The following is a 26,529-nucleotide window of genomic DNA, read 5'->3' on the forward strand; positions in this document are numbered from 1 at the left end:
GGATTTATTTTGTTCTGGGAACTAGATTAGTGGATAGTTTGGCATCTTTTATTGGTGTTATAAAGCTTATTCAAGTCATGAAAAAGGAAACCTGAAGCCTTGAATGATGTTTGCGGCAGTGTTATTGTTTAGTGTTCCAGGACATTGTTTTGAAGTCTTACAAGTTTTTTTTTTTTTTTTTAGACAACAATAATAAAGTATTTTCCTGTTATTTTGTAATTGGTTATAATACAGACATCCTGAAATAATTTTTGTAGAATAAGAGATATGCTTTTGTTTTATACATTTTTAAGATTTGTTTTTTAGCTTATCCCTATATAGCCAGCATTAATTTGGGTATTGTAAGTTTTACCATTGTTTTAGTCAACATTCCGCGCCATTAATTTTATTTTATTCTTTGCCAACAGTTACTGGGGTTGAGCATCCTAGCAATCGGAGTATGGGCATGGACAGAAAAAGACACCTTCAATAATCTCAGTCGGCTCACGAATATCGCTTTGGATCCTGCTTTCCTCTTCATCATAGCTGGTATGTGTTGCTTAATCAAAAGCTAGATTTTGCATAGTGCTAATATTATTCATGTAAATTGGTTTCAATTTTAGGCTTTACACAAATGCTACTGGCCATGTAGACATTTGAAGTATCATTTGATAATTCTTCTGTTGCAAATGCCAATGAACTTCCTTAAAGTACCATCTTTTAAGATTCTATTGTATTTTGAACATAGTTTTAAAATTGAAGTAGAAGTTTATAAAGTTTCTAGTTCTTTTACTTTTTCCCCTTTTTATAATAAAACTCACTATAGCTGATCCAGAGTGAGTAATTGAGGTGAAGAATAGATAAAACTTAATCATGATTGCTTATACTTTCATGGCTCTTATATGGTTTTAACTTTGTTCCTATGATTATAGAAACTTTAACCTTGTTAGAATAGGGATATATCTTCAGTAACGCTGGAATAGCCACTGATTCGTTAACGAGGCAGTTGGTTGATGGGAAGTTGCACAAGGGCAAAGCCATACCCAACCACCTGTCACACAATAGCCAATAGCAGGGGGTACATATCTATCTTTGTGCAGTTTTCACAACATGTATCCTTTCATAGATCTGTTTGTACTAAGTGTTAGTTTTTGTTTTTTTGTGCACATTTTCACCTGTAAGGGGAAACATAGTGAAAGGTTAGTGAAAGGTAAGCATGCAGTTTCAAGCTTTGGAAACCAGTGTACCTTTATTGGCAAATCCCATCCTTCTTGAAATGTTCAGTCTCCCAATAAGGATGACCTTAAACTTGTAGCGTAACTCTCTTTCACTTCATGGTAGTTTATCTGCCTCTTGAAGGAGTTATCTAATTTGGACCAAGTGTTGCCCTTACCTGCATACCTGATCTTAATGATTACTCGTCTGGATGGCACACCTGGCAACAAAAGTGTCCTTTTGTAGGGCAATGTCTATGAGTGCTCCTCTTGTGCCAAAAACCCCAGTGTAGGGGTTTGTGTTGTGGCGGATGAAACTATTATAGCTTCTTCGACAGAGAGAGCACGGTACTTGTCATCCGTAACCAAGACTTTGGGGAATGGTTATACCAATATGCTCAGGTTTGAGGAAGGTTCCAGCCTCTTCTAAATCCCAACAATAACCACCACCAGCTTCTTCCTCTATAAGGGGTTTGACCCTGCTCCACCTGTTCTTGCCCCCTTCCAAGCTCAGTCCAAGAGAGGTGTTAAGAAGAAGAATAATAGGGGTAGCAACATAGAGGATGTTCCCTGTTGTAAGTAAATGGTTATATTTCCTTACACATTCCCTTCATCTTCCATCCAAATCTGTTCTATACCAACATTTTAGGTTCCATATTTCATGCCCAAGCAAAGAATGAATACCTATAATGTTGTTCGACTTGGAATTTTTCTTTGTACGCGTAGCAGCAAATTCGATTAGGTAGTGCACCTGTTCCTGATTAGTAGGAACTGCTTAACCACTCGTGGTAGCAAGGAAGACTGGTAGAAGGGTGAATATAGGCGTATCTCATTACCGTGGAATGTCAAAATCTGTAATGAAGAAGTTTGGATTGTAGAAACCGGAGTCCTTTGAATTGAATTTTCCCCCTCGACCAACCATCTCACTTCTAGGCTTTAGAAGAAGAGGGGCTTTTCTGTGACCAGCAGGTTTGTGGGGCTTTCCCTTATCGCCACCTGCCATTAACGAGCTACCTTGCTAACAATTCAATGGCCATTCCAGGTTTGTATTGCTTGGAAAAATATAAAATACTTTTTAAATTTCTCATTTTTATAAGTGTAGCGCTTTAGTTTTTACTGTATTTTTTGCAATTTTGCCATCCCCAGACATAAGAACAGTTATAAATGATAAAAATAAGGGGTGTGTATTGTGATAGTTAATTTTCATCATTTTGTTTATGATGTTTGTCTGAAGTTTTCCTCAGAAAATACCGTTTCATATAAATCATGTACTTTACTTAAGAGTTATGTTCTGACATTCACCGTATTAACTATTATTTCTTGTATAGCTTAGAGATCATTGTAAAATATGAATTATATTAGCAGCATTCAACCTTTATGAGAATTAATATTAAAATTTTTTTATCACATTGGTGTTTCATATTTTGCTATTTGCTGTTAATTTCAGGGCATTATTGTGTCCTGTAAGGAAAGTTTTGAGATTCTGTTCTGTTGTTTTTCTTTTAGAAATACTCTTTACAGTATTTGATTAGCCTATTTAGATATATTTATAAGATTATTAGATTCTTCTGATTATAGGTATTTGAATTACATTATTCACTTTTATTTTCAGGCACAATTACTTTCACCATTGGCTTCACAGGATGCCTTGGAGCTCTCAGAGAAAACACTGCTCTCTTGGCCTGTGTAAGTAATCGTAAACTTTTCTTGGAATTTTTGTCTCCACCAAAGAATTACAATCATTTGTTTTTATAAAGCAGAATATTAAATAATGAAATATGCAGGTCAAATCTGAAAAAAAATTATTTGTTGCCATGGAAATTTCTTTTAACTTGTGCATACCATTTCTTGTGGAAAACTACGTCATGCATGGAGTTTCAATGTGGTCAGTGTTCCATCATCTCCTACATATTTGAGACCTTGATGAATATAAGCTTTCAATGATGTCCATCTTTTGGATTTACTTATTTTTTTTAGTTGGAAACAGTATTTGCTTCTATCTCCACCTAATCTCCATGCTATTTTTAAATGGGAACACTGCTGTAGTTTGTTTTATCTCCCCAAGTCTTCGTTTTTCTTTCAAGTGGAAATGCTATTTGGTTTTATATCTCCCTTGTTTTTGTTCCTTTTTTTAAGGGGAAACACTAATATATTTGGTTTTCTCCCCCCCAAGTTTTCATTTTTTTTTTTTTAAGTGGAGATGCTATTTGATGTTAACTCTCCCTAGGCTTCGTTCCCTTTTTAAGTGGAAATACTGTTTGGTTTTATCTCTCCCTAGTCTTCGTTCCTTTTTTAAGTGGAAACACTACTGTATTTGTGGCCTGATTGGTAACGTCTCAGCCTGGTGTTTGCCAGATGGGGGTTAGTCCCGCTCAGACTCGTTAGTGCCTTTAGCGTCTGCAACCATACCATCCTTGTGAACTAAGGTTTGGCGGAGCCTATAGGTCTATCGGCTGAGTCATCAGCAGCCATTGCCTGGCCCTCCCTGGTCCTAGCTTGGATGGGGAGGGGGGACTTGGGCGCTGATCATATAATATATATGGTCAGTCTCTAGGGCATTGTCCTGCTTGCTAAAGCAATGTCACTGTCCCTTTCCTCTGCCATTCATGAGTGACCTTTAAACCTTTAAAGTCTTCGTTCTTTTTTCAAGTGGAATTTATTTTATTTTCTCTTTCCCTAGGCTTCGTTCCCTTTTTAAGTGGGAACACTATTTGGGTTTATCTCTCCCTAATCATCTCCGTCCCTTTTTTAAGTTGGTTTTATCTCCCCCTAATCTCTGATCCTTTTTCAAGTGGAAACGCTATTTGGTTTTTATCTCTCCCTAGTCTTCGTTCCTTTTTTAAGTGGAAACACTATTTGGTTTTATCTCCCCATAATCTCCATCCCTTTTTCAAGTGGAAACACTACTGTACAGTATTTTGTTTTATCACCCCCAAGTCTCTGTTCCTTTTTTAAGTGGAAACTATTTGGTTTTATCCCTCCCTAGTCTTCGCTCCTTTTTAAAGGGAAACGCTGTTTGGTTTTTTCCCCTCGAAGTTTCCGTTCCTTTTTTAAGTGCAGAAGTTATTTGGTTTTACCTCTCCCTTGTCACCATTCCTATTATGTAATTGCTTAATGAATATTAACAAAGGTCACATGCTAAGACTCTTCAATTGTCTTCTTAATTACATCCTAGAATTTATTTTCATTAGCAATAAATGGAGATCATGATTGATTTACATACGTTTTGAAAGTGTGTTTTATTTGAATTTAAAGTTTGAAGTCATAATATCAATTTTCATTTCAGTATGCCATTGCTCTTGCTATCCTCCTCCTCCTTGAGATGACTGCAGGTATTCTTGGCTTCATCTTCAAAGATTGGGTAAGATATCAATTACTTTTTTTATGATTCTTAGGTTATATTTAATGATGATGGCATAGATAATTAATTTTTTTTATTAATTGATCTGGGCTAAGTTTGTTGAGCTTTATTTTCTTAAGTCTGACAGTAAGTCCACATGGTAAGAAAATTGAACTTGTGGACTTTTAGATGATAAACTGTGTATAGTAAAGAGGAAATGTTTTACCTCATTTTAAGAGTTTTTTTTTTTTTTTTATTATGCAGAAAGGTATGTTGGAAATATAACAACTTTAAAAAAATTGTGCAGAAATACAGTATCGTAACTAAAAATTTGATACTTAGGTTTTCTATTCCACTGATGTAAAAACCAGCTGACTGAGGAAATTGAAGATTATGGGGTTATGTCATGAGATGGATGTCTAAGTTATTATGTTGGACTTGGGAACTTTTCAGCCTAAGAACCAACTCTTAGAACTCTTCTCATTTTCATAAAGTGGCCTTGCTGTATAAATCTTTTCAGGCTTATGAACAGGCAACATTAAAGAATCATAAGCAAAGGATTGTTAGGAAAGCAGAAGCTGCTGCTTGTCTTCTGTCAGCCAGTCCTTTGCAGTTGAAGTATTAGCGCTTTTTTACCCGTTTTTATCTTTTAACCCTTTTACCCCCAGGCTATTTGGAACTTTCCAACCCTTAACCCCCAGGGGTTATTTTTTTTCAAGCACATTTTGCAGTATATTTTTTTTTTAAATTGCTTTAACAGCCTTAATTTTCATCATAGAGAGGTCAGGTTGGTCTCATTCTCTTGGAAAATACCTGAAGTTTCTCAAAAAAATTATCAAAAATATGCAAAAAAAAAAAATGTAAATGGCAGTTTTTTGCAAGGACGTACCAGTACGTCCATGGGGGTAAAGGGATGAGTTTTGTGAAACGTACCAGTACGCCCTTTTGGGGGTAAAAGGGTTTAATTTATGACTTATTTAGGATTGTATGAACCTGAAATCTAATTCAAGCATCAAGTGTTTCTTAATATGAGCAATTGGAAAGGTAAATTGTAAATGTAATCTACTGTTATACAAATACAAGGTACAGTATTGATTCCTGTACTGTTTATAAAAGCTTGAGTTTACCATGAATTATTACACTAAAAATATTTTTCCAACTAACTATTTTAATTGCAAGATTGACAGCCCTTCAACTTGGTTTCTTTTGGCATAGGACTTTCAGATATGTGATACCTACAGAATGATAATCTGCAAGTTAGACAGGAGGAAGTAACCTAATTAAGACTTTAAATACCCACTGTAATTAACCATTGATATATAAAATGTTAAAATAATCCTAACCATTTTTCAACACAACTGTGCTCTGGAAATATTTCCACAAAAAGCAGAAACAGGAATCTCATATTTGCCACATCTCTGACTCCAGAGGAGAAACTAGGTGGTTTCTGATCAGGTTCCTTATATTTATCATAATAATATCCTCTGATTGAGGGGGGGGGGTGCAGGAGTTTACTATTTAATCTTATAGCAACTTAATCCTGAAGCATTATAACCATGTGTACAATATGAAGGTTAATGATATCAATAAATTTTACCTGTTAGTCATGACATTAATATCCATGAAATTTAAGCTTTTCAGTCTTGAAGTAGATTAGAAATTTTCTTTCAATGCTCTTTGCCGTCCCCTCTTGGTGCCTCCTAGTGTGAACTGCACCCCTTAGTCCAGGAGCTCTTACATTGTGATCTCATAGTATCCATGTCAATGGTTCCCAACCTATGGTCCATGTACTGGTTCTGGTCCATGGTGTATGATTTCCTGGTGTGGCAAAATGCTTTACTTGTTACTCATTATTTTATTCATAATCGATGAAAAATATTAATAATTATAATATTGATAAAAATCAAAATAATACAGTATTCCATCAAACTGGATTTTCAAGCATTGGTCGTCAATTGTGCCCCTTAATTTTCAATATTAAACTTACCCGATAATCATGTAGCTGTCAACTCCGTTGCCCGACAGAATTCTACGGGAGGGATACGCCAGCTATCACAATACTAGAAGGGGGTGTACTCACCAGCGCCACCTGTGGCCAGGTACTACAGTACTTCTTGTTGACACCTCCTCAATTTTTCCTCTGTCGTGCTTCCGGCAAGACGTTCTGGGATACGCTTATGATCTTGGAGTATTTTCACGGCTTTTGGTGAAGTATTTCTCTCAGATTTCGGCTGTCGCTTTACTGGAAAACTTCTATATTAGCTTAGATAGCTATTATTTAGTTCTGATTAATGGTTAACGATCTTTTTGCTTGATTTGGAATCCCCACTTGGCTAACTCTTTGATTCAAGATGTCTGACATTTCACAAGCCCCACCCCATAGACGATGTAGGTCTTGTAATAGGCGTATTCCGAAGGCCTCGGTAGATCCTCACACCGCTTGTTCTGACTGTAGGGAAAGACCCTGTCAGTTGGAAGATCGATGTGAGGAATGCGCCGGACTTTCGGAACTTGATTTTGTCCGATTTCTTAAATATTCAACCAAGTTAGAGAGAGAGAGAGTTAGGAGGAGTTCTTCTCGCTCTTCACTTTTTTCCTCACCTCATGATCCCCTACCTTTTCCTCCCCCTGTAGTGGCTACCCCCGAACCTACTATTTGCCCTCAACCTGATATGTCTGTTGTTTTGCGTGCCATTCAGGCTTTAGGTGACAAAGTGGAATCGGTGGTTAGTGATCATAAGTCTCTTATGGCCGAAGTCAAGGAACTTAAGGTCAAGAGTGCAGTGGGTGGTAATAGTGCCAGTGCTTTGACAAGTGCTAGTGTCAGTGCAGTGCCAAGTGCTAGTGTCAGTGTCAGTGTGGTGCGTGAGGGTACTTCTGTGCGTGCCAGTCGTCCTCCCAGTCCGGGACCTCTTGCAAGCTCCCAAGCCCAGGGGAGAAGCAATGTCGAAGGGCAAAAGGGTTCGGCAGGCCTTGATCGGCGCACAGAAGTATCCTCGGTGGTTGCGGGCGTGTCTTCCAGAGACCGTCACTCCCACCCGCAGACGATTGAGCCCGTCTTTTACTCGTCTGCTGAAGAATTGTCAGGGAGGAAACGTTGGACTCAGGTCTCAAGACCTCTCAAACGCAGAGTCCAGACCTCAAGAGCTCTACAACCTGGCTGCAGTCATTGGATCAGCTCTGACTCGCCGCAGTCATCAGTTGAATGCACTCCTCCTAAGAGGAGTAAGGTGCTGCCGCAACAGATCTCTTCTGTTAAGGCTTTGCCTCAGCAGACCTTAGTGTCTGCCGACCCCAAGTTGACTCTACTGCAGTCCATGCAGTCACAACTTGCGGTCTTGATGCGTGAGTGTCAGGCTGAGAAGGTTACACCTCCTCCTGCGATCGCTCCGCCTAACCGCAGTCCTGTCTGCCAGGCGTACGATGTTGAGGCTCCTCAGGATACCTTACCACGTACTGAGTTACCAGTTTCCAGCGGTGTGCAGCCCCCTCCGCCTTCCTTAAGGCAACCTCAGCAATGGGAACAGGAAGCTTATACCTTACTTCCTCCGCTTCCACTTGCGGTTCCACCAGTGAGGCAACACTCTCTTGAGGTACAACAACCTCTCCCATCCATGAGGCAGACACCTCAGCTCTCGCTGCAGCGATCTCAACCCTCCTCAAGGCGAGAGCCTCAACACCTTAGCCTTGCGCCTCAGGAACCTCAACTCGCGAGACAAGTACTGCGTTCTGCGCAGCCACTACCTCAACTCTCGCAGCTCACACCTCAGGAACCTCAACTCGTTCCTCAGGAACCTGCTACTGCGCATCCGCTCACCTTACAGCAAGCGCAACCCTTGAGGCAAGACACTCATGCCAGGAGTCAGCCTCCTCAACCCATGCGCCTACCTTCTGCTACTCCTTTTGACCAGCCTTTGCAGCCTGAACCTCAGGTTTTGCCTCAGCAACAGAGACTTGAGGATGAAACCACAAGCGTTTTTGCTCCCGCTCGTGCAGATTCTGCTGTTCAGCATACCTTACCTCTCACTTCGCTACACTCTGATGATGAAGCTGCACACCTGGATCCCTCATCAGACGTGGATGAATCCAAGTCTTCTCCGCCTCCTATTGACTTTCGTAAGGTCTTGGCTCTTTTCAGAGAGGTATACCCAGACCATTTTGTCTCTGCTACCCCCCGCTCTCCGCCATCTGAGTTTTCGCTGGGCATGCAGCCAGCCAAGTCAACTTATACTAAGCTCGTCTTTGCAAGGTCCTCTAAGAGAGCTTTAAGAATTTTAGGGGAGTGGTTGCAGTCTAAGCAGCAACTAGGAAAGACTTCCTTTATGTTTCCTCCGACTAAGCTCACTTCTAAAGCGGGCGTTTGGTATGCCACAGGAGAGGAACCAGGCTTGGGAGTACCTGCCTCTGCCCAGGCTGACTTCTCAAGTTTGGTAGACTCTCCTCGTAGAACAGCAATGAGGCGCTCTAAGGTTTGCTGGACCTTCTCCGATCTAGATCACTTCCTAAAGGGTGTATTTCGAGCCTTTGAGATGTTCAATTTCCTAGACTGGTGCCTGGGGGCCCTTAGCAAGAAGACCTCCCCTGCGGACAAGGACTCAGCCATGCTCTTAATGTCCTGCATGGATAAAGCTATTAGGGATGGATCTGGCGAGCTTGCTTCAATGTTTGTGTCAGGAGTGCTTAAGAAAAGGGAGCAGCTTTGTACCTTCCTTTCCTCCAGCATCACACCTTGTCAAAGGTCTCAACTCCTTTTCGCTCCGCTCTCTAAGTTCCTGTTTCCCGAAGAGCTTGTTAAGGACTTGTCTGCGGCCCTGATTCAAAAGGACACCCATGATCTTGTGGCCTCATCAGCTCGTAAGACTAAGGTTGCTCCCTCAGTCCCCAGGACTTATCGCACCCCAGTGGCTGATACTCCTGCTACGAGGTTTATTCCGCCCTTTCGTGGTAGAGCCCCCAGCCGAGGAAGCTCCCGTCCAGACTCTTCCAGGAGCAAGTCTAGGAAAGGTTCCAAGGCTTCTAAAGGCAAAAACTGACTCTCCTCCTCTCCAGACAGCAGTAGGAGCCAGACTCAAGATCTTCTGGCAAGCCTGGGAAAAGAGAGGTGCAGACGCCCAGTCTGTCAGTTGGCTGAGGGAGGGTTACAGGATACCATTCTGCCGCAAACCCCCTCTGACCACATCTCCCATCAACCTCTCTCCCAACTACAAGGAAAAGGACAAGAGGCTAGCGTTGCACCAGGAGGTGTCGCTCCTGTTACAGAAGAAGGCAGTGGTTATAGTCCGGGACCATCAATCCCCGGGCTTCTACAACCGTCTCTTTCTGGTGGCCAAGAAGACAGGAGGTTGGAGACCGGTGCTGGACGTCAGCGCGCTCAATGCTTATGTCACCAAGCAGACGTTCACTATGGAGACGACGAAGTCGGTCCTAGCAGCGGTCAGGCAGGAGGACTGGATGGTCTCGTTGGACCTGAAAGATGCTTACTTTCACGTTCCTATTCATCCAGACTCCCAACCTTTCCTGAGATTCGTTTTTGGAAAGGTTGTCTACCAATTCCAAGCCCTGTGTTTTGGCCTAAGCACAGCTCCTATGGTGTTTACGCATCTGATGAGGAATATAGCAAAATTCCTCCACTTATCGGACATCAGAGCCTCCCTTTATCTAGACGACTGGCTGTTGAGAGCCTCCACGAGTCGTCGCTGTCTGGAGAGTCTCAACTGGACTTTGGACTTGATCAAAGAACTGGGTCTGTTAGTCAATTTAGAAAAGTCCCAGCTCATTCCCTCCCAATCCATTGTGTACCTGGGAATGGAGATTCGGAGTCAGGATTTTCGGGCTTTTCCATCGGCCCCAAGGATAAGCCAAGCCCTAGATTGCATCCTGAGCATGCTGAAGAGGAGCAGTTGCTCGGTGAGACAGTGGATGAGTCTCACAGGGACCCTTTCATCGTTGGCCCTGTTCGTCGAGCTAGGGAGACTCCACCTCCGCCCTCTCCAATTCCATCTAGCAGCTCATTGGGACAAGGGTTTGACGCTCGAAGCAGTCTCTATCCCGGTCACCAAAGAGATGAAGACCACTCTCTTGTGGTGGAAGACCAATCTCCTTCTCAGGGAGGGCCTATCGTTGGCGATTCAGACCCCCAATCTTCATCTCTTCTCGGATGCATCGGACTCGGGCTGGGGCGCGACCTTGAACGGACAGGAGTGCTCGGGAACGTGGAACGAGGAACAGGAAGCGCTCCACATCAACTGCAAGGAGCTACTAGCAGTTCATTTAGCCCTATTGAACTTCAAGTCCCTCCTGCTAGGCAAGGTGGTGGAGGTGAACTCCGACAACACCACAGCCTTGGCTTACATCTCCAAGCAAGGAGGGACCCATTCGAGGAGCCTATACGAGATAGCAAGGGACCTCCTCATTTGGTCAAGAAGTCTAAACCTCACCTTAGTTACGAGGTTCATTCAGGGCAACATGAACGTCTCAGCAGATCGCCTAAGCAGAAGGGATCAGGTCATCCCCACGGAATGGACCCTCCACAAGAGCGTGTGCAACAGACTTTGGACCTTGTGGGGTCAGCCGACAATAGATCTTTTTGCCACCTCCATGACCAAGAGACTTCCTTTGTACTGTTCCCCAGTTCCAGACCCAGCAGCAGTTCATGTGGATGCTTTTCTGCTGAACTGGTCCCATCTCGACCTTTACGCATTCCCACCGTTCAAGATCATAAACAAAGTCCTTCAGAAGTTCATCTCGCACGAAGGGACACGGCTGACGCTGGTTGCTCCCCTTTGGCCTGCAAGAGAATGGTTCACAGAGGTACTACAATGGCTGGTCGACGTCCCCAGGACTCTACCTCTAAGAGTGGACCTTCTACGTCAACCTCACGTAGACAGGTTGCACCCAAACCTCCACGCTCTTCGGCTGACTGCCTTCAGACTGTCGAAAGATTCGCTAGAGCTAGAGGCTTTTCGAAGGAGGCAGCCAGTGCGATTGCCAGAGCAAGGAGGGTATCCACTCGTAGAGTCTACCAATCCAAGTGGGAAGTCTTCCGGAGCTGGTGTAGAGCCAATGCAGTTTCCTCTACCAATACCTCTGTGACCCAAATAGCTGACTTCCTATTACATCTTAGGAATGAGAGATCCCTTTCAGCTCCTACGATTAAAGGGTACAGGAGTATGTTGGCTTCAGTTCTCCGCCACAGAGGTTTGGACCTTTCTTCCAACAAGGACCTTCAAGACATCCTTAAGTCTTTTGAGACTTCTAAAGAACGTCGTATACCCACTCCAGGCTGGAATCTAGACGTAGTCTTAAGGTTCCTTATGTCACCTAGGTTCGAACCTCTCCAGTCAGCTTCCTTCAAGGACCTTACCCTCAAGACTCTTTTTCTCGTCTGCCTTGCAACAGCTAAAAGTCAGTGAGGTTCATGCCTTCAGCAAGAACATTGGGTTCACATCCGAATCTGCAACATGTTCTTTACAGCTCGGATTCTTAGCTAAATATGAACTTCCTTCACGTCCTTGGCCTAGATCGTTTGAAATTCCTAGCCTCTCCAACATGGTAGGTAACGAGCTGGAAAGAGTTCTTTGCCCTGTCAGAGCTCTGAAATATTATCTTAATAGGTCAAAACCTATTCGAGGACAGTCAGAAGCCTTATGGTGTGCAATCAAGAAACCTTCGAGGCCCATGTCCAAAAACGGGGTTTCGTATTATATAAGGCTTCTGATTAGAGAAGCCCATTCTCACTTGAAGGAGGAAGACCTTGCTTTGCTGAAGGTAAGGACCCACGAAGTGAGAGCCGTAGCTACTTCGATGGCCTTTAATAAAAACCGTTCTCTGCAGAGCATAATGGATGCAACCTATTGGAGGAGCAAGTCAGTGTTTGCATCATTTTATCTTAAAGATGTCCAGTCTCTTTACGAGAACTGCTACACCCTGGGACCATTCGTAGCAGCGAGTGCAGTAGTAGGTGAGGGCTCAGCCACTACATTCCCTTAATCCCATAACCTTTTTTAACCTTTCTCTTGAATGCTTTTATTGTTGTTTTTATGGTTGTTACGGTAGGCTAAGAAGCCTTCCGCATCCTTTTGATTTGGCGGGTGGTCAATTCATTCTTGAGAAGCGCCTGGGTTAGAGGTTGTGTAGAGGTCCTTTAGTAGGGGTTGCAGCCCTATATACTTTAGCACCTTAGAGTTGATTCAGCCTCCTAAGAGGAACGCTGCGCTCAGTAAGGAAGACGAACTTAAAAAAGGCAGAGTAACGGTTCAAGTCGACTTCCTTACCAGGTACTTATTATTTCATTGTTATTTTGAGATAACTGATTATATGAAATACGGGATACTTAGCTATCCTTTAATCTTGTACACTGGTTTTCACCCACCCCCCTGGGTGTGAATCAGCTACATGATTATCGGGTAAGTTTAATATTGAAAAATGTTATTTTTATTAGTAAAATAAATTTTTGAATATACTTACCCGATAATCATGATTTAATTGACCCTCCCTTCCTCCCCATAGAGAACCAGTGGACCGAGGAAAATTGAGGAGGTGTCAACAAGAAGTACTGTAGTACCTGGCCACAGGTGGCGCTGGTGAGTACACCCCCTTCTAGTATTGTGATAGCTGGCGTATCCCTCCCGTAGAATTCTGTCGGGCAACGGAGTTGACAGCTACATGATTATCGGGTAAGTATATTCAAAAATTTATTTTACTAATAAAAATAACATTTTGCAGTGGGAAAAAAAAAGTGAGGGTCACCAAGAGCAAGGTGTGTCGTTTATCCCTTTCTACTAGAATGATTAATCCTTTATTGAAGGGTAAAAAAAACTGGATTAAATTTAAAATTTTACAGTTGTTAAGGTTCATTAAGATGAGCTTTTGGAGAAGCAGCAATATGAAAGTCAGGCGTGTACAGAAATAAGAAATTATTAATATTCTGCTTTCCCTTTTTTATTTACAAAGGATTTAGTTCGGTGCAGGCTAAGTATTTGAGTTTCATTGATTTTTTTGTCACAAGACTATACAGGTATAACATACAGCGATCGGTGTGTTTGCAATGGACTTTAGAGCAAAATACTTGAATGAAATTGACTAATTTTCTAGGTATTTACTGTACATTTGCAGTTAATTGTTCCTTATTTACGTGTTCAATTAATTTTCCTGATCAAATTTCAGGCAACTATCTTATTTACATGTTCAATTAATTTTCCAGATCAAATCTCAGGCAACTAACTTATTTACATGTTCAATTAATTTTCCAGATCAAATCTCGGGCAACTAACTTATTTACATGTTCAATTAATTTTCCAGATCAAATCTCAGGCAACTAACGGCTTCCAAGCATTTATTGTACATTATCGTGACGATCCAGATCAACAGAATCTTATTGATTGGATACAAGAAAAATGGGTAAGTGGTTTATTTCATTTTTCATATGAATGCTAGAGATATTAAGGCATAAAATGGCTATGTCTGACTTTAATTTAGTTGTATATCCATGTGAAATATTTGTCCATCAAAAAAATGTAGAAATCTAAAGTAAAGAAATTTTTTTATCAAAGTTTTATTAATTATATATTTGCATTGTGTTTTGGTAGTTGGAGTGCTGTGGCATTGAAGGACCAAAGGACTGGGATCGTAATGTTTACTTCAATTGCTCCTCCGAGGCTGTAGGATCCAGGGAAGCATGTGGCGTTCCCTTTTCTTGCTGCAAACAGAAAGCAAATGTAAGCACTCTTTCTCTCTCTCTCTCTCTCTCTCTCTCTCTCTCTCTCTCTCTCTCTCTCTCTCTCTCTCTCTCTCTCTCTCTCTCTCTCTCGGGGCTTTTTCTTTGTATGAATGTAATACAAAGTTATTGTATAAATTGCTCTTTGTACTCTTTTATTACAATTACTTCAGTTTATTGTTGAAAATTTAGTAATGTATATGTCTTGTTAAGATATTAGTTGCTGCTACTTAACTCGTTTAGATGAACTTATTTAAAGTTAAATTACATACAGTAATTTTAGTTACTAGTATAGTCCATTGATACCGAGAACATATTTACTATTTTACCGTAATGAAATGAAGTTCATTACATTTTATGCATTACAGGAAGTCATAAAGAACAAACAGTGTGGGTATGACGTCAGAAAATCAGATTACGTAAGTATTGGAGGCTTTTTTATTGAATAGTTTGTGGCAAGTAATTCTTTGAAGTCAATCTCAATATTTTTAGTATAAATTCATTTAATTGCACATATAGTTGTATATTTGTATAATTTTGTCCAATATTGTAAACTTATATTGTGAAAATATAATGATAAGCATATAAAGTACATAATACAAGTTGGCTAAAGGCCTTTAGAAAATTTACTTGGTATTTATCCCTTTATATTCTTTAGATTACATTTAGAATAATTAATCTCAGTATTTATATAGTAGATGTAAACATTTTTGGGAAATATCCCTACTATAATTTGAAACTTAAATTTATAAGGTGGTGCTCTGGTAATTTTGTGTTCAGTAGATAGATGTGATATTAGTATAGCATTAATGACTAGATGAGGTTTGTTGGATGTCATTTTGGGTAGTGGAGGGTTCAGTGTCTTGACACACAGGGTGTGTGGTAACATAAATTGTCCTTGCTTATGTCAAAACACAGTAAAGGTGATGGTGTCTTGAATTTTCCTCCTAACCATTAAGCTTAACCCTTTTACCCCCAGGCTATTTGGAAATTTCCAACCCTTAACCCCCAAGGGGTTATTTTTTTCCCAGCACATTTTGCAGTATGTATTTTTTAAATTGCTCTAACAGCCTTAATTTTTGTCATAGAGAGGTCAGGTTGGTCTCATTCTCTTGGAAAATGCCTGAATTTTCTAAAAAAAAAAAAAATTATCAAAAATATGAAAAAATTTTTATAGCATTTTTTTGCAAGGACGTACCGGTACGTCCATGAGGGTAAAGGGATGGCTTTTGTGAAACGTACCAGTACGTCCTTTGGGGGTAAAAGGGTTAATAAAAGGGTATAGGTGTGATATTATTAGTGTTTATTAGAAAACCAAATGATCTCGCTTTAAAGGTTATTCCCTCTTAATCCCTTTTTAGCATGTTAAGGTTTCTTAGTTTGTTGATAACCTCCTTTACTGACTGGTGTTGGGTCACTTAAAATCCACAGCAAGGCGACCGATCATTAGTTATTTACGAACGAGGGTGTCTTCGAGCTGGTGAGGAGTGGATAGAGTCCAACCTTGTCCCAGTGGCAGGGGTAGCTGTTGGGGTGGCGGTGCTGCAGGTAGGCTCTTAGTAACGCCTGGTGTAGCGTATGGTAAATAGTGCCTGGAGTTTCGAATGATTAATGGTATGCATGTTTGGAATCATTTTAGAAATATTTACCTTGTGAAGCATGTTATTCTAATGCACACTACTTTCATTGCTGCCTTTCATTTTTTTTTTTTTTTTTTTTTTTTTTTTTTTTCTTCGTCTTCCATATAATTTCAAACTGTGTTATAATTTTGAGGAAATGAGTGTGTATTATTGAAAAGCCAACCATGTCAATCGGTGAAAATTTTATCGATTTCAGACTTATTTTTTTCCAAAGAAGTACATAAATTGACTTAGTTCCTTAGTTTTATCAAGGTACCTTTTTATATACTCGTACCCACTGAACCCCGCAAGAACATAAAATCGGAAGCTGTACAAGTCAGGGAGTTTCATAATAGGTCTGCTTTGTGTTCAAACAAATTTTTAGTATAAAACCCAAAGTAATATACATTGCACCCATTTCAGCTGACATACCCGTTTCTTTGCAATATGAAAGTCAGTATTTGGAAATACCATTAATTTTTTTGGTCTAACCTGTAAATTACTAGTAACATTATTAAGTTTTGTAGTTCTAGAAAGAAAGGGAAAGGTCCCCTTTAGTTCCTTTGTTTCATGTCTGCTACCCCCAAAAATTGGGGGAAGGTCCTTGCTAAATAGATAGAAAGAAAATAATTACTATCATTTCTAGTTTATTTCATAAGACCTTCTAAAGAATTAATCTACAATAATTATAAAGTATTCACTGAAGTTGATTGCCAAGCATACTTGAATAACATCGTGGTTGATGTCTTAGTCTTGCGTAACTGTTCAACATCCTAGCATCTTTAATGTTATTACTTAAAGTAAAAAAAATAGATAAATATTAATGTAAGCAGACTTTAGCTTGATTTTTTTTATAAGCGTTGGCTTTCCAAGGTTCAAGAGATTGCAGTTGCTATGTTTACTCATATGGTTGTGTGAAATGTTTTAAACTTTGTAGAATTTTTTTTTTTATATATATACTTTTGTAAGGTGAAACCTTTGAATTAAGATTATATATGCAATTGTGAACATTAGTTTTTCATAGGCCTTTACTGTCAATATAGAAATTTGGTACCCCTAATGGCTGGAATAAATCAAAGATGTGTATTTATAGCAACACTACTGTACTTAAGGTGAACATTGGCTTTTATTTTTTAAGTACGGTAGATTATTATAATCGACAAAATTCATAACGGCTTTTACGAACAGTATGTAATAGTCTCGTTTATCATAAAATCAACAACAGTTTCGAAGAAGATACACGCTTATCTCACTAAAGTGCACACTGGGGAAAAATTGAGTGCTCATCGCTTTATGACCAGTTTGGCTTCAGAGTTATACAGTACCTTGTTCTAACTCCCAAAAATTTTGAGGAAATAATAGGTTAGTGCTATTATTTTGCATATTACAAAAGGAATATATCACACAAACTTGGATGGCTATGGCCCCAAAGGAAAATTTTTTTTTTTTTTTTTTTTTTTTGTATTGCAGGACATTATCCACATCTAATTCATACTCATCTTCACTCATTTTTGTGAAATATGATCCATGATAAAGTTTATACCTTTACCAGAACATAATGGTCATCATCATCTCCTAGCCTATTGACACAATGGTCCTCATTTAGATTTTGCCAGTCATCTCTATCTTGAGTTTTTAATTCAATACTCTCCAGTCATCTCCTACTTATACAATTGTGTACTGGTGAAGAAATTTAGGTCTTTAATCTACTTCTGTATCTACAGTAATATGTCTTGCATGTTCACTTTGTTTTTTTTTACTTTTAGATCCCCTACATTGCATGAATGCACTGGCTTTATATTAACCCTTTCTAGGAATGCATTATCATAAACTTGAATTAATGGCATGTACAGAATTAGCAAAATGCTTCTATTGCAACCCCCTATACACTATTTAAAAGACCTCGTTTCATGTTGGTTACCCATTCACTTGTCCAAGGATGTAAAGGGAAAGTCTTCCCCTTGAAGTTCTTTCCTAATACCATACATACATTTCATTTTTAGTTATATTATTGTCCCACCAAAGTCAGAGAATCTCAACGGGCAGAGAATCAAATGTAAATGTACAGTATGTACTTATACTTGTGTAATTTTCAGCTGTGCCCCATTATCTATGGATCTGCATGGATCCTTACCAAGCCCAACAGCAAAGGCAAAATTGCAGAAGAGAGAGTATGTTGTCGGGGCATTTATTATTAAACAGTACGATATTAATATTTTTACTTTGCCCGTACAATAACGTTCTTAGTTTTTTGCTCATTTAGTATTGTTTATGAACAAAAGTGTTCTATATACATAGGCCTACAGTAACAGGCTATTCCTGTTTGCTTTTACTTGGGGTTGTGGTTTTTTTTTAATGTAGTCCTTACATTTATAGGAAAAACTTGATAATCAATAAAAATTGTGACGAATTCAAAAGCATGATTTTTTTTTTCGATAGAGATTGAATCATCTATATTTCATACGCGTCCTTTGGCCAAGTGAAATGCTTAAACAACATCATAAAGGTTGCAGGATATACACACAGACTAAAATACCCATGCACTGAACCAGTTTATTTTTCCTTGGGAAACCTTTTGTTTTGTAATTTAATAGTTTAGTAACTCAAGAGTACTGTATGTGTACGGTTGAAGTCCTCATAGCACAAACCCCTTTTGCTTCAGCTTCATGACGTATCTCAGATATATGATAGGGGATGTCTTCAAGCAGGCGAGGAATGGCTAGAAAGGAACCTGCTATTTGTCGCAGGTGTTGCTGTTGGTATAGCCTTTCTGCAGGTGCGTATGATTTTTTTTTGTAAGGTTTATTTGTTGACCTATGGTAGAATTGTAATTTTTAATTGCATAATGCATTGCAATGTGCTTGTGTATCATTTATGTTATTGCAGTCTATATGCAATAGAAGTATGATGGTATAGCTTGGTCCATAAAGTTTTTGTAGAATTCATTGATAGGCATTTCAAGTGATATTGCAGCCACATTTATCCTCTTTTTTTTATCATTAAGCGGGTATTCAATCGAGAACTAAAAAAAGTAAATTCATAGAATATTAAGTAGGTGAAGTTGTATAAAATAATAAAGTAAAAGTTGTAAGATTCAATAAAGCGAAGTAGACCAGACTAACTGAAGTGTAAACTGTTCACTGAAGTATCAAGTATACAGATAAACATAATAACCGAGAAAGACACTCCTATGTACATGCGAGGACCAGGACTTCTGGCTCTCCTGTATATTCAAAGGAATTTTCTAGTTTTTCCCATTGTTCTGTATCTAAAACATGATTTTTTTATCCAACATAATGTTTTCTGAGTTGTTGTTCTTGTTTTCGTAACTCTCACCTGAAGTTGAAAGGGCTTCCTACCGGAAGCTCGGCAAGTATCGGCCTCGTACTGTAAAAATTAAAATTTCCCATTTCCTCATCAGCCCCCTTGTACATTATCATGTTCATGTCAATGATAGCAGCATTGGTAAGCAATTTCATTCTTTGTGTCGTAGGCAATCTTGCTGACTGTTTTATCATAATGATCTGTGCGTCCAGACAGTAGTATTTTTTTTTTTTTTCTGTAATAGGGTTAGATATAGCTTAATCAAAAGTTCAAACTTGCAGCCAATTTTTTATATTTTGAACAGGCTGACATAAGTCTCTTTTTATAGTTTACATATGAATGATCTGTTTTAATGTTCTTGAAATATTTCATTTTAATTGTTTATTACTTCTCATATAGTTTATCTCTTTATTTCCTTTCCCCACTGGGCTGTTTTTCTCTATTAAAGCCCTTTTGCTTATAGCATTATGCTTTTCCAATTAGGATTGTAGCTTAGTAATGATAATAAAATTAAACTTTTGGGGTTGGGGGTCATAACTAGATGCTATTGAAGTGAGGGGAAAATGGGAAATTTTAATTCTTATGATAGATGTCGACACTTGACGAGCACATAGTGAGAAGCCATATGAACATCAGGTGAGTTTAATGATAAATTTTATTAAAGTTCCATTGTCCCATTGTGTCTTTACTGTCAATTTCAACATTTTCAAGAAATTTTCTTTTTCATTCGTGTCTAAAGATGATCATATTCTGGAGCACTCCCAACAAATTTCATATTTTTATTGATGTATCAAAAGATGGTCATATTCTATAGAACTCCATCAAATTTATTTTCCATTGCTATATAAAAAAGATAGTTATATTCTCAAGCACTCCAAATTTATTTTTCATTGCGGTATCTAATGATGGTCATGTCTGGAGCACTGCAACCGATCGTATTGAATTATAGTTTAGTTGAAGGCTTTTGCAAAACCACAGAGTTCCTATATTCTTTAAGTGAGGTCCATGACCAAAGGAAATAGCAGACAACTATGGTTTCCAGTATTCAGTATATTTGTTTAGTGAAGCATTTCAACAAGTGCTTTGAAAGTGTGACTTGAAATTATTTATTAATTTATTTAGTGGTAATGAAAGAAAATTTTTAATATAAGTACTTCAGATAATGATGTGAATAATGATCATAATATTACTACATGAATTTTGAAAGACATTAACCCTTTTACCCCTAGGCTATTTGAAACTTTTCAACCCTTAACCCCCAGGGGTTATTTTTTTTCAAGCACATCTTGCAGTATATTTTTTTTTAAATTGCTCTAACAGCCTTAATTTTCGTCATAGAGAGGTCAGGTTGGTCTCATTCTCTTGGAAAATACCTGAAGTTTCTCAAAAAAATTATCAATAATATGCAAAAAAAAATTTAAATAGCAGTTTTTTGCAAGGTCGTACCGGTATGTCCATGGGGGTAAAGGGATGAGTTTTGTGAAACTTACCAGTAAGTCATTTTGGGGGTAAAAGGGTTAAGGTAAGAAGATGAAAATTTGTGGTAAATTCCAAGCTTTTTCTCCTTGAATATCTGTACTCCAATTTTATTTTAATTTGTTTGAAGTAAGTTGAAGAGATCGGCATTGTGGCATACACCATATTCTGTATAACATGCCATTGAAAACCTCTATTATGCATTTTGTCAGACATGAAAATTTTATTCTTTATCTAATGAGGTTGATTTTATTTACAGATTTTGGGGATCTGTTTCGCCCAGAATCTGCGAGCTGACATCTATGCTCAAAAAGCCAAATGGAACTGACGTTTAGCTCCTGCCGCGGTGTAGTGATAAGTCTGCCCACCACTCCAGAATTCTTCTGCAGTTTCTCATTCAAGTCTCTACTCATCATTGTTTTAGTATTTATCTTTGTCTTTCATTCATTACAGCTCAGTTTTACACCATTTATGTCTTTCATCTTACTTTCGCTTGAAGAGTTTGCGACAGAAAAGTTTGTGTTATCTGTTCAATGCAGTGAATGTGTGCACACTTTAGTCTCGTAAATTCCACAAACTCATTGGGTGGATGTTGTCGTCTTATAGTTAATATCTTGATATATTGTGTCACCAGTACAATTTGTGTGTTTATGTTCTGAGTTTCATGTGTTAGCTTAAGACCAAACCCAAATTCTGCAGTTTTAAACTCTCACTCTCTCTCTCTCTCTCTCTCTCTCTCTCTCTCTCTCTCTCTCTCTCTCTCTCTCTCTCTCTCTCTCTCTCTCTCTCTCTCTCTCTCTCTCATATTTAGTGGTAATTAAGTTCTGTTTCTCAATCAAAAGAAAGGCATTTTTAGCTCTGTTGATTCAGTGCTTGATTTTTGTATGATTACTGTGTAGAGAAGATTTTTCTGGAGTGTGTTTAGGTTTTCAACTTCCCTTTGGTAAAACATATTTTGACTTGGGTTTTCATTTTGCGTAAGAGATACACCTTATGCTAGTATGTTACACCTAGATTGTACTGTACAGTAGAGTATGTTTTACCTCACGGAACGATTGATGCAGCACACTGGTCAGAGAACAACTAATGACCGTGATTATTTGTGACTTGATCAACTTCTTTTACATATACAGATATCCTCAAGCAGTATACGGGATGTATAGTATTTCCATGAGATTTTTCATTTCCTCCAAGAGAGGAAAGATAGTCTCAGGCCTCTGTAATGCTCGTGATTGTGGATCTCGTCACTATTTTTCACTGAACTGACTCACCGCAGCAGGATTATAATGATATTATTAAGGAGTGTGAATCTCCAGCCATATGTTTTTAAGTTCTGTGGGCTTCTATGTGCTACGGTGCATTTTAGCCCTGGCATGTTTTAGAAGGAATGGAATGTATGTGCATGTTTGAATGAATTGTGAATGTAAATCCCAGGTATGTTACAAATAGGAAGTTGGTCTTCCTGTTATATATTGGGTAGGACAAGAATTTCTCTTAATGAAAGAGTTGCTATAAACATATCCTGGAGATTATAAAGGTTGCAGTTGAGAAGTAGGTTAGTTTTGTATTGATGATTATACTAGGCAGTGTGAATGTACGTTATATTTTCATCAATAGGACAGAAATTTAGATTTGTGTTAAGGTAGAGTGAAGAGATTACTTAGTATTAATTATTTATGGATACTGTGCTCTATTATTCAAGTATATAATTAACCTTTCCCAAATAGGCAGTGCAGTATATCTTAAGAGTGACTCGACTTTAATAAAATTGAACTGTGCTTGATCACAATGTGTGATAGTTTTATGTTCAGCAATATGCTACTGGAACCATAATGTATGTTGTTTAAACAACTTGAGAAGCAAGATTATAGTATTTATATGTAAAGAAAGAAGAATGAATTTGTGGTAATGCAGTGTTTTCACCATTTGTAATCATATCATATATATATATACAGTATATATATATGGTACCACAAGATTAAAGCCCGATGATAAACTTTTTGGATGATCTTTTTGAAGTTGCCATACACAGCTCTTGCAAGCTGGCTCCACTGATAGATTAATATTCTTGTAAGTCATGTCAGTATGAGATGGAAATGTTGTCCTTTTTTTGTATGTTACCCTTTTTAAAAGTACATTCCATTTGTTGTGGCGTATATGTCGGGTGGCTCAGCTCGTTCCCTGCTGTACACTTTGGATGTAATAGAGCCGTTGTCTTGCCAACCCGAGTTTTGATGCAACTAAATTGACTGTGAGGATTTGCTTGCTTGCATGCTGATAGCATTTTACTAGTCCAGTGTTTTTGTTTTACTTTGCCGTTATTTAAGATTGCGTCATTGCAGAGTCAAAACAGATACAATAGTATAAGTTTTTTTTATTTTATACTCTGATGTTAAGAGTTTCTGTGATGTAGATTTTGTATTTTATCAAATACTTTAGTATCATGACAAAAGTACTTTTTGTTGTTACTATTTCAGTAAATGATTTCTTTTGTCCTCCAGTTTTTATCCAGGACTCATTTTACATTGTGCTCCAGCTCAGGAAGATAGGAGCTATGCTTGTTTTTTTATACCGGATGTAGTTTTATTTAAATTTTTGTAAATAAGGTTAATGCTTGGGAGATGCTTTGCACATAAAAAATGTTTAGTAACTTTATTCTTTTTGATATTCATGAGATATTTTCAATTGTTTTTAGGGGGAATGTAATGTGTTTTGGGCCCATATTTTCCTTAAACTAATGTTCAAAGCAAGAAAATTTCGTCAGATGTTTTAAGACTGATATATTAAACATTCCCATGACAGAATTTTTTATCTTTCATATCAGTATGTAAGGGGTGTTGGCTGTGAACGCCTCCCACCGCCATCTAGTATTTACGAACAGCTTTGTGATCGACTTTAACAGAGACAGTAACTCACATTATTGATACTGTACTGTATTTCAGAGTATTGTGTATTATTGGACTGTCTGGCTAGGGATGTCTTACTGTGCAGTGCTGTCTTTCACAAGTTGTAATACTCATTGATCTGAGGAGGACTTGTTGTCTTCTTGTGTAAAAGAAGACTTTGTAAATGAACTGTGTTAACTCTTAAGAGAATCACTAATATAATCACAGTATTTTCTTCAAGTGAACCTGTGCTATTCTGTGTAGGTAACTGCATACATATTACCTTTGTTATTTTTCCCGTTTCATTGGTTGTTTTTCTAGAATGTGCTAAATGATTAAATTTCCAGGTGCAGTAGTGCAGATTTGATGCATTTCCAGCATTTATATAAACTGATTCCTTGTTTTAAGATTTGCTCATAAAGAGTATATGACCATTAAAACTTTCATTCCCTTCATCTTTTACAAGGAAAGAGTAGCATAATCCGATGCAGCTGCCTAGTTAATCCTTCTCCCATATTTTTTATTGACAATAAAAGTACAGGTGAACTTGCTGGATGATAACCAAAGTACAGAACTTTTCTTGCACAACTATGGTCTACATTGTCTCTTTCTATATCATTTGGTGTTGTAGGTTGTTCCTATTGTGATGTAGAACAAATTTCTCCTGCTTCATTTACAATGTTTAACACAAATAAATGTTTTTTATTTATAAACTGTTTTTATTTTTCTCCAGTTTTAAGGTTATGAATACGTCTATTTACCAAGGCACTTGCCCCAATTTGGGGGGTTAGCCGGAGTAAAAAAAAGGGACAAAAGGGGAGTTTTCCTCTCTTAGCTTCTCCCAGCCTGACCACTAATAATCATGAATATGTGAACAAAAGTTTTAAGTGGGAATTTGATTATTTATGAAAAAAAAACTTCCCATGTATAAACTTTTTCCATAATCACTTGCTCTCTTCAAACTGAAATTTAAGGTAAAAGGCTATATAATGGTTTGTTGACTGAAATTTATTGTCTTTTTACCAAGAAAATAGCTGGTACATAGTACAATTTTAATTTGCCACAAAAAACTAAATACTTTAGGATTGATGTAAGAAGAAATCTGCAGGCCACATCCAACGCAGGAAACATTGAGGTACAGGGATGCCTACGGTGGGAGAGCAGTGGCAAAGTGACACGTGGCCACACTAGAAACTTCAACCTCCCAAGCATCACTTTCAGCAGTTTGTAGAAGCTATCATTCTGTGTAAGAACCGTACAGTATGTAATTATTGTTTGAGTATGAAATTACATTTAATCTAAAATCTTAGTGTTGAAATCAATGAAAGATAATACCAAAACCATTTTGGATGCACAATTTAAGTAAACAAAGGTGGAAAGGAAGTTATTTTTTACAACATATTACTAATATTGTTTATTTGTAAACAAATTCTATGAATAACGTACAGTAGAACCGAATCTGTCCCAGTAATACAAAAGAAAAGCTATAGACAACCCATCTCAACCAAAGAGACACTAGTAATATTAAGATAGGTGAAAAAAAAATAAGATTCTATTTCCAAACTAATTGTAAGTAAAGTTATTTCCTGTAAGAAAGATACTTAGGAAAATTAAAGGAATTTTAATGAATTGTAAATTATATAGAATTGAGATGGTCATTAGCTACATAATGTTGAAATAAAAAGATTTACTGTACTGATAATTAGGAGAGTGGTTCAGTTGTAAGCCTTATATAAAATAAAGAACTGTAACATTTTTTCATAGAAGGGGATCACATGGTTCTTACAAACCTCTGAAACATCTCCCCCCAATTAATTCTTCTGCAGCCTTTATTGTCAGACTCGGCTGACAGACCACTTAACTACTTTGGCAAGTTGGAAAATGGTGTGGTCTTTGGAAAAGACACCGTGAACCGTCGCGGTAATTTGAAACAAGTTATGTCATTTCGCAGCAACTGCAGAAGGTCGAGCTTTCCCGCTCGTCTTGTCTGGACATCTGCATGAGGTATGTAATGATTTAAGTACTGTAGCTGCGGGGATCTCTTCACACTCACCGCTTCCGGTATGACCAATTCCTTAAGGATTTCAGTGTGCTGAGATTGTTGTGTCGAGTGGTGTTACGCCAGCACTTCATTTGTCCCAAGATTTAATTCATGTTGTGGGTGGTAGTGTTGTCAGTGGACTGTAGGCATTATTTAGCTGTACTCGCTTTGTTTGTCTAATTACCACCGCCAAGTAAGTTGGAAGGAGGTTACGTTTTACCCCCTGTTTGTGTGTGTTTATGAACAGCTTCCTGGCCACAATTTTAATTGTAAGGTAATAAAACTTGCATGGATTAATTTATGTAAAAAGCTGGAAATGACTAAATTTTGGAAGGTCAAGGTCAGTCAAGCAAAATGTCCAATTCATGTCACGTAAACAACCACAAGTTTGGACATCATTGTCACAGACTTCAAACTTGGTTCATATTTGAATGCATGAAAATCCACACCAATTAATATATGTTAAGGTCAAGGTCGAAAAATAACCTGCCGCGGTGGAGGGCTGCACTCTACCGTGTCCCCCTCTTAATTTACCTCTGTTCTTGGTTCATTTCTTCCATCTTGCTATCTTATTGCTTTTAACTTTTACTTTATATTGTAAAAGCATCATTTTCCCTCGGTTGCACTGGGATGCTGAATAGCTCACAAGCCCCAGTGCTGAGCTATGTAGCCCAAATTCATAAACCTAATCTTGAGGATAATGAAGTTTATGCAGATTTGAGCTGTCTTTCATCAGCCTAACGTTTTCCTTAGCCATCATGTCACTTGGCATAAGTTGTTGATTAACGGGCAAGTTCTTGCATCAATGCACATAATGAATATGTCAAAACTAAATCCTGTGACTAAATAATGATCATGGCGTTAAGGAACACCAAAATACTTTGTGTAAAAGTAGAACGAAAGGTTAGTGGGGATTGTACTATTATCATTATTGTT

The 26,529-nt window shown here is 38.2% G+C and overlaps 1 protein-coding gene across 3 annotated transcripts in view; it reads left to right on the forward strand.

Annotated features, from left to right (window-relative positions):
* Tsp26A (Tetraspanin 26A) overlaps positions 1 to 24,265 on the forward strand; it is a 43,713-nt gene extending 19,448 nt beyond the window's left edge. Inside the window, exons 2-10 of one of the 3 annotated variants that reach the window (XM_068376584.1) lie at positions 408 to 528; positions 2,806 to 2,879; positions 4,480 to 4,554; positions 13,834 to 13,932; positions 14,121 to 14,249; positions 14,617 to 14,667; positions 15,680 to 15,796; positions 18,530 to 18,643; positions 20,927 to 24,265. In XM_068376584.1, coding sequence (XP_068232685.1) covers positions 408 to 528; positions 2,806 to 2,879; positions 4,480 to 4,554; positions 13,834 to 13,932; positions 14,121 to 14,249; positions 14,617 to 14,667; positions 15,680 to 15,796; positions 18,530 to 18,643; positions 20,927 to 20,995 — 849 coding nt within the window. In that variant the 3' untranslated portion in view covers positions 20,996 to 24,265. The remainder of the gene's footprint in view (positions 1 to 407; positions 529 to 2,805; positions 2,880 to 4,479; positions 4,555 to 13,833; positions 13,933 to 14,120; positions 14,250 to 14,616; positions 14,668 to 15,679; positions 15,797 to 18,529; positions 18,644 to 20,926) is intronic. The other 2 variants (XM_068376585.1, XM_068376586.1) reach the window with 2 other exon arrangements.
* Positions 24,266 to 26,529: the final 2,264 nt, after the last annotated feature.

The sequence above is a fragment of the Palaemon carinicauda genome, chromosome 7 (genome assembly GCF_036898095.1).
Source record: "Palaemon carinicauda isolate YSFRI2023 chromosome 7, ASM3689809v2, whole genome shotgun sequence".
NCBI lineage: Eukaryota > Metazoa > Arthropoda > Malacostraca > Decapoda > Palaemonidae > Palaemon > Palaemon carinicauda.